General features: G+C 44.5%; 1 protein-coding gene across 1 annotated transcript in view; it reads left to right on the top strand.

Annotated features, from left to right (window-relative positions):
- The window catches only part of PCP4 (Purkinje cell protein 4), a 65,279-nt gene extending 53,505 nt beyond the window's left edge, over window positions 1-11,774 (top strand). The window contains exon 3 of the mRNA XM_072133236.1: window positions 11,401-11,774. Coding sequence (XP_071989337.1) covers window positions 11,401-11,531 — 131 coding nt within the window. The 3' untranslated portion in view covers window positions 11,532-11,774. The remainder of the gene's footprint in view (window positions 1-11,400) is intronic.
- Window positions 11,775-17,479: the final 5,705 nt, after the last annotated feature.

Genomic DNA, 17,479 nt, shown 5'->3' on the forward strand with positions numbered 1-17,479 from the left:
GCAAATCTCCCTTATATCAGCTATTATACCGCCCCGTAATAAGCTTCTTACCGTCCCATTTTTCATGTGTCAGGAGAAAATATTGCTGCTCTGTTACATCATTACATGTGGCGAAAACAGATTAAGTGGTGGAGAGGAGATAAGAGTATAATATTATTAAAGGGGCGGTCAGCGGGATGATATGAATAGCTATATACACCGTATACTCCCATTGTGAAGAGATGAGCGCCCCCTGTCTGGGGGATCAGTCAGCACAGATGGACGGCTGGATGCAGGACACACAATGGACGGCTGATCTCTAGTAATATCATCCAACACGATGATAGCGACCAAAGGAAACATTTACATAATCTGCAGGGATTTCAGCAATTCTAGATTTTAAAATGTTGGTGCTCCCTGTATGACGATGTAATTCCAGCACTATATGGTAGTATTTTTTACAGTACTGTTACTACATTGTATAGTAGTAATAGAATAGCTCTGTATGATGGTACTTTTTCTGCTCTACATGGTAGTATTCTTTAGAACTTTATCAGTTTTAGGTGGTATCGTTTCAGCACTTTATGGCGGTACTATTTTAACACCGTATGACGGTATGCTGTCAACACTGGACGGTAGTATTGTTTCAATGCTGTACAACATTATTATTTACCTTTTTATGGTGGTATTACAGTATTTTAGCACTGTATGACGGTATTCTAAAGTATTCTTTCAGCAGAGTATGGTAGTATTATTCCAACACTTCATGGTGCTTTTATTTTGGATATGGCGGTATTCCTTCAAGACTTAGTGGGGGTTTCATTTCAACAATGTGTGATCGGGTTATTTCAGCACATTTCGGAAGTATTGTTACAGCACTGTATGGCAATATCATTGAGCACTGAATGGTAGTATACTTTGTGCACTCTATTGTAGTATTATTTCAGCACTTTATGGTGATATTATTTCAAGACTGACTGGTAATATAATTTCAGCACTATATAGTAGTATACTATGCGCACTCTATTGTAGTATTATTTCAGCACTTTATGGTGGTATTATTTCAAGACTGACTGGTAATATAATTTCAGCACTATATAGTAGTATACTATGCGCACTCTATTGTAGTATTATTTCAGCACTTTATGGTGGTATTATTTCAAGACTGACTGGTAGTATGTTTCAGCACTGTATGGTGCTATTGTTTCTTTACTATATGGCGGTATGATTCAGAAATGAGGGTCGGTATTGTTTCAGCGCTGTAAGGTGGTCCTATTTCATTGTTTAATGATGGTATTATATTAGCACTTTATGGCGGAACAATGTGACCACAGTATGACAGTATTATTTGAGCACTATAAGGTAGCATTGTTTTAGGATTGAATGGTATAATTGTAATAAGGAGGCATTAAAGGTGTTGGCCACTTTTCAATAACTCTCTTCCATTAGACTTGCCTTTGCGTGTATATGTAACTATGTATTTGCCTTTATTGAGAACTTCAGCCTTTGCCTGTTCTCACCATGCTGCTCTCTGCATAAACACAACTTCCATGACTTCTCCCACTGTGTCTCTCTTCTCACTGCCCATTTTCACTGACCGAGACAGGAAGAGGGGAGGCAGCAGGTAATTCATAATCCCCTGCGACAGCTCCTCCTATTCAACTGAGCCCAGACATATAAACAAAAAAAGCACAAAAGTAAATAGCAGGACTGCTGAATCACTTGATGAACATAAAGGAATTATCCACTAGGTATTAAAGGCACATGGTCAATTTAGGTAAAAGGGTGGCCAAACCCTTTAAGGCAGCATTATCTGCATAATATTTTACCACCTTGTGGCATAATATTATTGTAGTAGTGTCTGTATCTGCTTCTTAGACACTGTACATTATATAAAGTTTAATATTTCTGATGGCAGCATTATATAGCATTGAAATTTAGACAACTGGTTGTATTATTTGGCAATGTTATTTGGGCACCATATTGGGACATGTGGGTAATAAGTCCATTGATTTAACTATATATAGTGATAGTATAATAAGTATAATAATCATTTCATAGGTTCCGTCTTTGTCAAGCTGTATCTTTCCTTCTCTATTTGAGGAATATTTTCTACTATACAGTTGCTGGATGCCTAGATCTGCTGGGAGTTGTAGTTTCACGACAAATACAGAACCACTTTTTCAAGGAAAAGTCAAAAAGTTGCATTGAACACGACTCCCCATCCCATTCATCATCATTTGCGTCCGTATGTTTCCCAGGATTCTCATCAATCCTGATGATACTTATATAGTTTTTACCTTCATGCGCTAACATCAATCACCTGCGGATGATGGGAGATTGATCCCTCCTTTCCCTCCATTCTCCCAGGATCACATATTACGGTACATTTTTAGATTTCCGCAGTCTATAATCTTATATGTCCTTTCATCATGTGGGACATGATTTATGTACAAACCTCTATGATATTTCTTATTGAAAAATATGAAAATATTTTGGAAAAAAATTCTCAGGAAAGGGTTTGGGAGGATTGGAGCTGTGAGACAACAGAAACATAACAGATTCCTAATATTGGAATTCAGCTTGTGGTTCTCCATTTCATGACATTTTTAATAAAGCAGGATTGGATCCTCGTGGGCGGGGCTTACCTATGTAGTTCTTGTACCTTATGTATCTAGAATGATTTTATTTCATTTTAATACCACCACAGCTCAAGTAACTAGAACTCACAGCATGAATACACAGACAAATCACAATCACAAAAAAGTACCACATCATTATACAGTTGGTGTGTGGTACTGCACCGTAATAGTGCATTTTTATCTAAAGGATTTAATACATGGAAAAAGCTATATAAATACTATTATACTATATATATACTATATAATCAGAATGTTTTAAAGCTTCAGAAGAACTATTAAATTGTGCCATTAGGAAGTACAGTCTGTCCCACAGAATACAAGCCCTCATATGTCTCTAAAGTAAAGTCTGCCCTGCAGAAAACAAGACCTCTTATGGATCTAGAGCACAGTCCATCCCACATAAAAGAAGCCCTTATATGGAAATAGAGTAGTCTGTTCTGCAGAAAAAAAACATCATATGGTTCTAGAGTAGACTGTCCCATGGAAAACAGGCCCTCATAATGCTCTGGAGTACAACCTGCCCCAAAGGCAACAAGTCCTCATATGGCTCTGGAGTATTTTGCTTAAAGGAAACCTACCATTTCCAATGGTAGGTGTAAGCTGTAAGTACCGAGCACCAGCTCAGGGTGAGCTGGTGCCGGTACTTACTTTCGTTAGTGTTATAAACCGCGGTATCGCGGTTTTAACACTTTTTAAACTTTATAGCAGAAGCTGCTTCGGCGCTGCCCGCGACCGTGCCTGCGGCATTTCCTATGTAGGCGCGCGCACGCAGCGCCGAAGCAGTTTCTGCTATAAAGTTTAAAAAGTGTTAAAACCGCAATACCGCGGTTTTAACACTAACGAAACTAAGCACCGGCACCAGCTCACCCTGAGCTGGTGCTCGGTGTTTACAGCTTACACCTACCATTTGAAATGGTAGGTTTCCTTTAAAGTTCAATATTGCTCTAGAGTACAGACCATCCCACAGAAAACAAGCCCTCATATGGCTTTAGACAGAAATCTGTCCTGTAGACCACAAACATTCATATGGCTCTAGAGTAGTCTGTTTGAAGTTCAGTCAGTCCCAAAGGAAACAAGCCATAATACATGCAGTACCTCCCACAAACATCAAGCCCTCATATGGCTCTAGAGTAGTCTTTCCTGCAGAAAACAACCCCTCTTATGGCTCTAGAGTAATCTGTCTCACAGAAAACAAGCCCTCATATGGCCCAAGAGTACAGTCCGTCCCACAGACAACAATCCCTCATATGGCTCTAGAATACAGTCTGTCCCACATAAAACAAGCCCTCATGTGGCTCTAGAATACAGTCTGTCCCACATAAAACATGTAGCTTTATACAAGGAAGTTAAAGAATTATGGTTTATGGAAGACGAGAAGTATAAAAATCCTGAAACGGAAAACCGCTGCGTCCTTGTGGGGTTAAATGAAATGTGTGAAGCGGAATGTCCCCACCCCAGGCCGGCAGCAGATGACCTCCCTGCTGGATGATTACGCCGATTGCCCACAGCACTTCTAGGATGGCGGAGATAATGATGGTGGGGTCACTCTTCTTCATGGGAGTTGACGTTAAAGGATCATTAATCCCCGGATTTTGCCTTTGGAATTCAGCACATTAAACATTTCTTTCATCCTCGGAGCGTAGGACGATCATTCCCAGATAATGATCCCGTCCACACTCATCCACATCTCTGGGTGTTAGGAGAGATTTGACTTTATGTTGATTTTTTTGGATGTTTTTCCGTATTTTATTATTCCACTTCCCATTTAAGAAATATAATATTTGTAAATAGATAGAAGATACCTTCAGGGCTATAAAGTTGGACGTTAAATTTGACCACACCCATCGATGGCCCTCAAAAGTGCCCTAGATAGAAGAAATTAGGACCTTCAAGGGATGTGAAGGACAGATGAGCGCAATCATCCCTGTAATTGTGTTAATGGTCTATTTTTCCTTCTGAGACGGAACATTCTTGGTTTTTTCCCTCGAACTTGCGGAATTCCTTCCTCTCCGGGATCATAAATCTTTGTCCTCTTTTACAATTGCAGGTGAGATTCTCATGGAATTTAACAAATCCTTCCAGTAAAGCTTCCCCTCCCCCTTCTCCGCTCCATCAGCCTTGAGGGGAGGCAGATCGAAGTCTCATATTTTCTGGTGCTGTCATTGTTCATTTTCTCTCCGAGTGGAGGAAAGTAAACGGAATAATTTGCTGCGAGCAAAAGTTGCAAGTAATAACTGGGGGATGAAATTCGTCAGATGTCAGCGCATCTCCAAGAAACAAGTAGTAACGGCTTTCCTAGAATATTAGGAAGAAAATGAACTGAATGCCCCCCCCAATGTCATAGTCGTGGTGGCCATTATAGGTGCTCGAGCACATGGCCGAACATGTCCCTAGTGACCATACATGGAAAATGTTACTGCAAGGACAGACTCATCATAGGGCCTTTATGATAGATTTCAAGGGCATTTCAAGGGCCCACAGTCATATGTGGCCCTTGCAGCACTCGGAAAAGCACTCTGTTTTTGATGTTTTTTCCCAGAATTCTTGAAATTCCTCTAGGATTTGTCAGTATGTCTTTAGTGTTACCAATCCTTTTAGATTCCTTTTCCGCGACTTGTGGTCACTCCTCTAGATCTTGTGACTCCACCCTGATACTCACCTCATCTACTCAAGAACATGTGATCTAGATCTTGTCAATTCATCCCTAATTTTCGCCTCATCCACTCAAGGACTTTTTACTCCCATTCTAAACCTTCTCACTCCTCCCCTAATTCTTGCCTTGTCTACTCGAGGACTTGTGACACTGCTTCTAGATCTTGTTGCTCTACCGCGAATTTTTGCATCCTCTACTCAAGGACTTGTGACTCTTCTTCTAGATCTTATCACTTCTTCCCTAATTCTCACTTCTTCTACTCGAGGACTTGTGACACCCATTCTATATCTTGTCGCTTCACCCCTAATTCTTGACTCATCTACTCAAGAACTTGTGACTCCTCTTCTTGATGCCCTTAACTCAACAAGTCATCATCTACTCAAAGAATTTTGACTCCCATTCTAAATCTTCTCACTCTTCCCCTAATTTTTGCTTAGTCTAGATCTGGTTACTCCCCCACTAATTTTTGAATCCTCTACTCGAGGACTTGTGACTCCCCTTCTTGATGTCCTCAAACCTTCTACTCTTGTCTTCCCGCTGTAGAACTTGATATTGTCACTTCTTCCCCAATTCTCACTTCTTCTACTCAAGGACTTGTGACATCCCTTCTAGATCTTGTCGCTCCACCCCTAATTCTTGACTCATCTACTCAAGAACTTGTGACCTCCCCTTCTTGATGTCCTCAATCCTTCGAACTCTTGCCCTCCCGCTGTAGAACTTGTGATTCTGCTTAAAACTTGTGACACTATTTGGCAGGGACTTGTCATTCCACCCTCTAATTCTAACCACTTCTTCTCCAAGACTTGTCCCTTCTGCCATTCTTCAGCTAGAACTTATCACTCCACCCCTAATTCTCGCCATCCTACATCTCAGACATGTCAATCCCGTAATAAATCTGTGATCTCTTACTCTTCGGCTAGTCAGTCTACCCTTTACTCTTATTCTAGATCTTGCGAGTCCCCTCCTGAATGTTCTTCATTAGAGGTTTTACTGTTCCTCCTCCAGGACTTGTCTCTCCATTGGTAGCTCTCACCACTCCTCCTCCAGGACTTGTCTCTCCATTGGTAGCTCTCACCCCTCCTCCATCAGGACTTGTCTCTCCACTGGTAGCTCTCACCACTCCTCCTCCAGGACTTGTCTCTCCACTGGAAGCTCTCACCACTCCTCCTCCAGGACTTGTCTCTCCACTGGTAGCTCTCACCACTCCTCCATCAGGACTTGTCTCTCCACTGGTAGCTCTCACCACTCCTCCTCCAGGACTTGTCTCTCCACTGGAAGCTCTCACCACTCCTCCTCCAGGACTTGTCTCTCCACTGGTAGCTCTCACCACTCCTCCTCCAGGACTTGTCTCTCCACTGGTAGCTCTCACCACTCCTCCTCCAGGACTTGTCTCTCCACTGGTAGCTCTCACCACTCCTCCTCCAGGACTTGTATCTCCACTGGTAGCTCTCACCACTCCTCCTCCAGGACTTTTATCTCCACTGGTAGCTCTCACCACTCCTCCTCCAGGACTTGTATCTCCACTGGTAGCTCTCACCACTCCTCCTCCAGGACTTGTATCTCCACTGGTAGCTCTCACCACTCCTCCATCAGGACTTGTCTCTCCACTGCTAGCTCTCACCACTCCTCCATCAGGACTTGTCTCTCCACTGGTAGCTCTCACCACTCCTCCTCCAGGACTTGTCTCTCCACTGGTAGCTCTCACCACTCCTCCATCAGGACTTGTCTCTCCACTGGTAGCTCTCACCAGTTCTTCATTAGGACTTGTCACTACAACCCTAATTATTTTTACTCCCGGATGGATTCACCTACAACCCATTCCTCACAATGGCATGGGCCACCAAAGACCAGGAGAAGCCCAAACATTGGTGGGATGAAGACCATCCTCCTCCCCACCAATCCCTTGGTGTAATGTGGTGCTGCTATCCTCCTCCTCTCCACACAAAGAGGGGGCATTAGAGGGGTCCTAAGACATAACATAGCATAGGGCCACCCCCCCTCCTTCCGGAACTTTCACTTCTTCGCAGGTCTAAAAATATTAACGTTCTCTTCATAATAATTTGCCTGGTATATTTGTCTCCTCTTCGCTGCCTGAAGGAATAATGATAATCGCTGGACTTTTATTTGTAATTTTCTGCCTGGAAAATGGTTTTTTTGTTTTCTGACTGGGTTTTATCTCTGAATGTCCCGTCCTGTCACTTCCACACGGATGACGTTCTGCTGCTTTTTAATGTGACTTTCATGCTTTGTGAAAGTCATTGTTCTTAATTCCGCGAATATGCGAAAAATTCCTCTGTAGAAATTCAAGTGGAGCTTCCTGGTATAACCTGGGGATCTCCTGTATATAATGATATATGTACAGCCGGTATAACCTGGGAATCTCCTGCATATAATGATACATGTACAGCTGGTATAACCTGGGGATCTCCTGTATATAATGATACATGTACAGCTGGTATAACCTGGGGATCTCCTGTATATAATGATATATGTACAGCTGGTATAACCTGGGGATCTCCTGTATATAATGATATATGTACAGCCGGTATAACCTGGGAATCTCCTGCATATAATGATACATGTACAGCTGGTATAACCTGGGGATCTCCTGTATATAATGATACATGTACAGCTGGTATAACCTGGGGATCTCCTGTATATAATGATACATGTACAGCTGGTATAACCTGGGGATCTCCTGTGTATAATGATACATGTACAGCTGGTATAACCTGGGGATCTCCTGTATATAGTGATATATGTACAGCTGGTATAACCTGGGGATCTCCTGTATATAATGATATATGTACAGCCGGTATAACCTGGGGATCTCCTGTATATAATGATATATGTACAGCCGGTATAACCTGGGGATCCCCTGTATATAATGATATATGTACAGCCGGTATAACCTGGGGATCTCCTGTATATAATGATATATGTACAGCCGGTATAACCTGGGGATCTCCTATATATAATGATATATGTACAGCTGGTATAACCTGGGGATCTCCTGTATATAATGATATATGTACAGCTGGTATAAACTGGGCATCTCCTGTATATAGTGATATATGTACAGCTGGTATAACCTGGCGATCTCCTATATATAATGATATATGTACAGCCGGTATAACCTGGGGATCTCCTGTATATAATGATATATGTACAGCCGGTATAACCTGGGGATCTCCTGTATATAATGATATATGTACAGCTGGTATAACCTGGGGATCTCCTGTATATAATGATATATGTACAGCCGGTATAACCTGGGGATCTCCTGTATATAATGATATATGTACAGCCGGTATAACCTGGGCATCTCCTGTATATAATGATATATGTACAGCCGGTATAACCTGGGGATCTCCTGTATATAATGATATATGTACAGCTGGTATAACCTGGGCATCTCCTGTATATAGTGATATATGTACAGCTGGTATAACCTGGCGATCTCCTATATATAATGATATATGTACAGCCGGTATAACCTGGGGATCTCCTGTATATAATGATATATGTACAGCCGGTATAACCTGGGGATCTCCTGTATATAATGATATATGTACAGCTGGTATAACCTGGGGATCTCCTGTATATAATGATACATGTACAGCCGGTATAACCTGGAGATCTCCTGTATATAATGATATATGTACAGCTGGTATAACCTGGGGATCTCCTGTATATAATGATATATGTACAGCCGGTATAACCTGGGGATCTCCTGTATATAATGATATATGTACAGCCGGTATAACCTGGGGATCCCCTGTATATAATGTTATATGTACAGCCGGTATAACCTAGGGATCTCCTGTATATAATGATATATGTACAGCCGGTATAACCTGGGGATCTCCTGTATATAATGATACATGTACAGCTGGTATAACCTGGGGATCTCCTGTATATAATGATACATGTACAGCTGGTATAACCTGGGGATCTCCTGTATATAATGATATGTGTACAGCTGGTATAACCTGGGGATCTCCTGTATATAATGATATATGTACAGCTGGTATAACCTGGGGATCTCCTGTATATAATGATATATGTACAGCTGGTATAACCTGGGGATCTCCTGTATATAATGATATATGTACAGCCGGTATAACCTGGGGATCTCCTGTATATAATGATATATATACAGCCGGTATAACCTGGGGATCTCCTGTATATAATGATATATGTACAGCCGATATAACCTGGGGATCTCCTGTATATAATTATATATGTACAGCCGGTATAACCTGGGGATCTCCTGTATATAATGATATATGTACAGCCGGTATAACCTGGGGATCTCCTGTATATAATGATATATGTACAGCCGGTATAACCTGGGGATTTCCTGTATATAATGATATATGTACAGCCGGTATAACCTGGGGATCTCCTGTATATAATGATATATGTACAGCCGGTATAACCTGGGGATCTCCTGTATATAATGATATATGTACAGCCGGTATAACCTGGGGATCTCCTGTATATAATGATATATGTACAGCTGGTATAACCTGGGGATCTCCTGTATATAATGATATGTGTACAGCCGGTATAACCTGGGGATCTCCTGTATATAATGATATATGTACAGCTGGTATAACCTGGGGATCTCCTGTATATAATGATATATGTACAGCCGGTATAACCTGGGGATCTCCTGTATATAATGATATATGTACAGCCGGTATAACCTGGGGATTTCCTGTATATAATGATATATGTACAGCTGGTATAACCTGGGGATCTCCTGTATATAATGATATATGTACAGCCGGTATAACCTGGGGATCTCCTGTATATAATGATATATGTACAGCCGGTATAACCTGGGGATCTCCTGTATATAATGATATATGTACAGCCGGTATAACCTGGAGATCTCCTGTATATAATGATATATGTACAGCTGGTATAACCTGGGGATCTCCTGTATATAATGATATGTGTACAGCCGGTATAACCTGGGGATCTCCTGTATATAATGATATATGTACAGCCGGTATAACCTGGGGATCTCCTGTATATAATGATATATACAGCTGGTATAACCTGGGGATCTCCTGTATATAATGATATATGTACAGCTGGTATAACCTGGGGATCTCCTGTATATAATGATATATGTACAGCCGGTATAACCTGGGGATCTCCTGTATATAATGATATATGTACAGCTGGTATAACCTGGGGATCTCCTGTATATAATGATATATGTACAGCTGGTATAACCTGGGGATCTCCTGTATATAATGATATATGTACAGCCGGTATAACCTGGGGATCTCCTGTATATAATGATATGTGTACAGCCGGTATAACCTGGGGATCTCCTGTATATAATGATATGTGTACAGCTGGTATAACCTGGGGATCTCCTGTATATAATGATATATGTACAGCCGGTATAACCTGAGGATCTCCTGTATATAATGATATATGTACAGCCGGTATAACCTGGGGATCTCCTGTATATAATGATATGTGTACAGCCGGTATAACCTGGGGATCTCCTGTATATAATTATATATGTACAGCTGGTATAACCTGGGGATCTCCTGTATATAATGATATATGTACAGCCGGTATAACCTGGGGATCTCCTGTATATAATGATATGTGTACAGCCGGTATAACCTGGGGATCTCCTGTATATAATGATATGTGTACAGCCGGTATAACCTGGGGATCTCCTGTATATAATGATATATGTACAGCTGGTATAACCTGGGGATCCCCTGTATATAATGATATATGTACAGCCGGTATAACCTGGGGATCTCCTGTATATAATGATATATGTGCAGCCGGTATAACCTGGGGATCTCCTGTATATAATGATATATGTGCAGCTGGTATAACCTGGGGGTCTCCTGTATATAATGATATATGTACAGCCGGTATAACCTGGGGATCTCCTGTATATAATGATATATGTACAGCTGGTATAACCTGGGGATCTCCTGTATATAATGATATGTGTACAGCCGGTATAACCTGGGGATCTCCTGTATATAATGATATATGTACAGCTGGTATAACCTGGGGATCTCCTGTATATAATGATATATGTACAGCCGGTATAACCTGTTGCTCTTCTCATTACAGATGACCAGAAGAAGGTGCAGGAGGACTTTGATATCGACATGGGTGCCCCAGAGACAGAGCGAGCAGCTGTGGCAATACAATCTCAATTCAGAAAATTCCAAAAGAAGAAGCAGGGGGCAGATGACTCGTAGTACCTACCTCTCACCACTAGGGAAATGAGAAAATACAATTTTATCTGAATAACAATTAAAAAAAAACTGAGGATAAAATGATCTGTGAGGAGACTCAGAATATATAAGGTGCATGTACAAAGGGTGTAATATTTATAGTCTATTAGACACAGTCACTGAGGCTTCTGCACTAAGTTATCTAGAACCCGATCCATCTGTAACCTCCGATTTTATGTGATGTTATAATAAAACCTGCTGAGATGATACCTGGAAAATCGCGTGTTCATTTTTATATGGCGCTAGCTCAGGGGCCGAGGGGAATGTGCGGCTCATAATCCCATCCGGGCCACCGCTAGATCCCCAGGTCCTGAGGTCTCCAATTTGAAGTTTTAGGTATATACTGTATATATATATATATGACTGCTCTACAGGAAGGAGCAACTATTATAGGAAGGTCCAGGAACCTGGCAAACAGCAGCCAAAGGTTCACAAAAAGTAACAATCTTATGGTGCAGTTAGGGTCCATGCGGACTAATGAGTAGCTGTACGGGCACACGTCTGGCGCGGGAGAGGAGGAGAAGCGGGTGCTGCTCGCCCTTACCCTCTCCATACAGAATAGTGACGCACATCAAAGATAGAGCATGCGTTGTGCTCATTGTACCGCGCCTGAGCGCCATAGACAACTACAGGTATATACGGCTGCAAATTTCCGGTTGCATATACGTTCCACATACGTTTGTGTGCATGGGGCCTTACTGTGTACATGACATTACTTATCCTTTACTGATCCTGAGTTACATCCTGTAAATCTTTTATTTTATATATAAAAATGAAAAACATTACAACAATAAACATAAATCAAGCCATAACTTCTGGCAAAACAAAACAATAATAACAAAACAATAATACAAACTAAAAGAGACTTACAAAAATCTCCTGGCCCAGCCACACACACACCACACAATCAGCATTATAAAACAAAACCTTCACCCAATCCCACCACCTAATTTTTTTTTTCTTTTTTTTTTTCCATAAATAACTAAAGAATACACAGCAAAAAAAAGACAAACAGGAAATAAAAACATTAAATATAACTAACTAAATCCCACGCCCATCACCCTCCCACCCAGACACTGGTCTAACGTCCAAAGTTCGCGCTATATAGTCCAGACCAGTGCCCAGGATCATATTGTCCAAATCCCGTCCACCCCCCCTCCCAACCTAACACCCTAACACCAACACCCCAAAACCAACAACCTATATACACATTAACTATAACTACATAAATACACACTCAACACAAAATACAAACACATTAAACATATCAACATATAACAAACCAACCACATAAAGCCCAGGTTCGGCGCCTGCAAGCCCCTACATCTCTATATGTTCATAACACAAAACAAAAATCTACAGTGCAGCATCAGCCCAACACCAGGAGCGGAGATGACAGACTAAGGGACACTAAAGGAGAACCCCCTCCAAAGGAGAGAGGCCCTCCCCGTGCCCAGCCTCTCATACTCCAGAGAGCGCACCTTCACCAGGTCACCCAGAATGTTCCTAACCACCTCAACCACCGGGAGGATTTTACGCTGCGTCGATACTAAACACTGTGCGTTCCACGTGTGGTACCTGACCACTAGACTAACTAGAAATAACGTGCAGCGGTCCCGGCCACCCAGGCCTCTGAATGCTCCATAGGCCCACTCCGCATAGGAGAGATCGGCCAACCCGGGCCAATGGATGGAAGCGCCCACCCGGTTGTACACCTCTGTGTTAAAGGGGCACTGAAGCAGGAAGTGGTCCATGCTCTCCAGCAGGCCACCGCACTCCTCCCGGGGACAACCCCTTTCCTCAGAGCTCCTACACTTCAGATTGTCCCTCACACACAGCTTTCCATGGAAGCAGCGCCAAGTCAAGTCCCAAAACTTCAAGGGGATCCTGATGGAATTCAAAAGACCTAAACCCACCCCAAGATCCCGACTTGGGCAATCCCTGAGGGCCAGAGGCTTCTGGAAATGGGTCAACAGAACCCTTTTGTCAAGGACTTTCCTCGACATGGTCCTGATCTCCCACATTCCCAGACCCCACCGGCGAATCACCTTCAGAACCGGGGTAGCGTAAGCCGGAAGATGCCCATGCGGTGTACGGAGATCCTTCACTCGCCCTCCTGTCTCCCATTCCTGGAAGAAAGGCCGAAACCATCCCCTGCAGGAGTATACCCACGGAGGAGCCCTCTCTTTCCAGAGGTTTGCGATATTGATCTTAAGAAAGGTATTCACTAGGAACACCACAGGGTTGACCATACACAACCCTCCTTGTCTCCTCGTGCGGTAAGTAACCTCCCTCTTGATTAGGTTCAGCCTATTCCCCCATAACAGCTGGAAGAACAGACTGTACACCCGAGTCCAGAGGGGTTCTGGCAACATGCACACACTGCCCAGATATATCAGCAATGGGAGCAGGTAAGTTTTAATCAAGTTCACCCTTTCCCTGAGGGTCAAAGACCAACCCTTCCACTGGTCCACCTTCTGGGCGGCGATCTTAAGCCTGCCGTCCCAGTTTTGCATGGGGTAATCCCCCTGGCCAAATTCGATGCCGAGAACTTTGGCAGAGTCTTGGGGCCCTGGAAGAGTGTCCGGGAGATCAAACCCTGGATCCCCCTCTCCCAGCCAGAGACTCTCACACTTATCCCGGTTGATCTTGGACCCAGAAGCCTCTGAGTAGCGGTCAACCTCTGACATCACCCATTGCGCCTCCCCTCTCGAGGACACAAAAACGGTGACATCATCAGCATACGCTACCACCCTTAGAGTGGCTTCCGGTGCCGCCTGGTCCATCCCGACTCCCACCAACGGCCCACGATCAACCCTCCTAAGGAATGGGTCAATCATGAACACGTATAGAAGTGGGCTCAGAGGACAACCCTGGCGAACACCAGACCCAACCTCAAAAGAGCGGCCAATCCAACCGTTCACAAGCGGGAAACTCTCTGCCCCTGCGTACAAAACCTTTAGCCAATTGACAAACTCCCCCGGCAGGCCATACCTCAGAAGGACAGACCAGAGGTACTCGTGGTTAACCCGATCAAACGCTTTTGCCTGATCCAAGGACAGCAAGTACCCCTTCCAGTTACCAGCCCTGCCCTGCTCCACTGCCTCCCGAACACAAAGCACAGAACTAAATGTACTGCGGCCTGGAACAGAGCAGTGCTGGGTCTCCGAAAGGAGCCGGGGCGCAAACTGCACCAGCCGATTAAACAGCACCTTTGCCAAAACCTTTCTGTCCGTATTGAGAAGCGCTATGGGACGCCAGTTCTCAATACGAGATCGGTCCTTACCCTTTGACAGGATGATCAGGGCTGACCTCCTCATTGACTTCGGCAGAGCGCCCGAGGAAAGACACTCATTGAATACCTCAGTCAAGAGGGGAACCAAGGCGTCCTTAAAGGTCTTATAAAACTCAGATGTTAAGCCATCCGGACCTGGCGATTTCTTGAGGGCGAGCCCTTCAATCGCCCGGCTGACTTCCTCTTCCCTGATCATCTCTGTCAAAACATCAAGAGAGGGGTCTACTCCTGGCTCAGGGACAGTTTCAGCCAGGAAATCCGACATCACATCCCGATCTAGATCCTTCCTGCCCAAGAGGTGCGAGTAGAAGGATCTGACGACCTCCAGAATCCCTGATCTGGACCTTTTCAGGGATCCCGTACTGTCAACCAGTCCTGTGACAACTTTACCATTCACTGACATCTTGCAGTTTCTGTAAGGGTCGGGCGAGCGGTATTTCCCGTAATCCCTCTCAAAAACCAAAGATGCGTGTCTATCGTACTGACACCTCTTCAGCAAGGATTTCACTCTGGAGATGTCCTCACGACTACCTCCAGTCGAGACGAGACTGAGAGTTTCCTCCTCAGGCCCTGATACAGGCGGTACCTGTCCAGGCTCCTGAGGCTCGAGAGCTGGCGGAAGAATCTCGCCACCCTTTTCTTGAGCATCTCCCACCACTCTGACTTACTGCTACAAAGGCCCAGCAATGGTACCTGGCTCTGAAGAAAGTCCTCAAAGGATTGTCTTATCTCTGCTTCTTCCAGGAGAAACGAATTGAGCTTCCAGTAGCCTCTTCCCATCCGGGGGGTCTCTGTAACATTCAGAGAAAACAAAATTAAACAGTGGTCGGAGAACTCCACCTCAACAACGGACACTGCTGAAGAAATGGCTTCCTCCTTTAAATAAAACCTGTCTATTCTAGACCTGCAGCTACCCCTATAATAGGTGAACCCCGCGTGGCCTGGGGTGTGCCGGATGTGGACATCCACCAGGCGAGCCTCACTGGCTATGCTATTAAGAGCGACGCTATCATAAGTCAGCTTGTCTCTGGAACCTCCCCTATCCTGGGACCTCGTGACAGCATTGAAGTCCCCTCCAAAGACCACCTGCCGACTTGTAAAAAGGTAGGGCTTGATCCTCATAAAGAGACACTTCCTGTCCCACTTGGACTGGGGACCATAGATGTTAATAAGACGAAGTTCTTGTCCCTTCATGAGGACATCCAGGATCAGGCACCTCCCCATTTCTAACTCAATAACTCGTCGGCATTCTACCTGTGCGGTAAAAAGGACCGCCACTCCGCTATACGGCTCGGCCGCAAGAGACCAATAGGAAGGCCCGTGTCTCCATTCCCTCTTAGCTTTAAACACGGCCGCCAAATCTGGCAGCCTGGTCTCCTGCAAAAATAAAATGTCGGCTTCAACACGGCCCAGAAAATCAAAGGCCGCAAATCTAGCCGCATCAGACTTAATGCTGGCGACATTAATGGACGCCAGTGTCAACGGAGTGGGTGCCGCCATCATGAGTGATTGAGTTAGACGGCTTTTTTCTTACTACCTCCCTTCCCTCTACTGTCCTCTGAGGATGATCCCTTTTCCCTTTTCCCTTCAGAATTGGGGCAACTTCTTTTTAACGAAATTGAGGTGTCCATGTTATTACTGGCCCCCAAGGACCCACCCGGACCACCCTCTCCTTCGTCCTTGTCTCCTGACTCTGAGTCAGTCTCCCACTCTGAGGACCCGGCTTCCCCAGAGGATAGAGACTCGGCGCCCCCTGCAGGCTGCTCCGCCGCCACCTCCAGAACCCCACCCTCAGCCTCTCCTTCCGAGGAGGCGATCTCATCGAGGGTGAGGAACCGGTTGGAAAGCTCAACCAGAGGGGAGGAAGTTTTCCCTTCCTTAGGTACCTTAGATACGCCGCGTTTTTTCTTTTTCTGCTTGCGCTTATTTTCTAGCCAAATCCTGTTATCCTCATCCATACTCTCATAATGGGAGGACGTGGAGGACATGGCACCTTTCTCGCGCTCCATCCTCCTGACCTCCTCATCCAACTCATCATCCCTCAGGGCCTCAGTAGCATGACCAGCCTCTGAGGAAGGACCAAGGGTCACCCCAGCAACCTGAGGCTTCCCCAGTTCTCTCCCTTTTTGTCTGGCTTCAAGCCGCCTCAACTGAGAAGGTGACTTATTCTTACTTTTCTTCACAGGCCCCTCAGCTCCTCCACCTCTGCTGGTACCTTCCCCAGCAGAAGCAACCTCATGGCTCTCCTCCACTGGGGTCACAACCGCATTGGCAAAGGAGCGAGGACAACGGCTGAAAGGGTGACCGAGCTCACCACACAGGTTACACCTAATGTCCTTACAGGATGCAGCGAGATGACCTAGCCCACCACACAAAGCGCACTTCTGCACTTGGCAGCTGGCGCTAAAGTGTGTGGGGTCACCGCACCTGTGACAGACCTTCGGCTGCCCCTGGTAGAAAATCAGGATTCTGTCCCGTCCAAGAAAGGCTGAAGAAGGAATGTGGGCGACTGTGCCGCCTGAACACTTCAACTTCATCATGAAGGTCCAGGCCCCAGACCAAATGCCAAATTCATCACGGTTTTTCTGAGGTACCTGTACAACCTCACCATAACGAC

This window comes from Engystomops pustulosus, chromosome 2 (genome assembly GCF_040894005.1).
Source record: "Engystomops pustulosus chromosome 2, aEngPut4.maternal, whole genome shotgun sequence".
In the NCBI taxonomy this organism is placed as follows: Eukaryota; Metazoa; Chordata; class Amphibia; order Anura; family Leptodactylidae; genus Engystomops; species Engystomops pustulosus.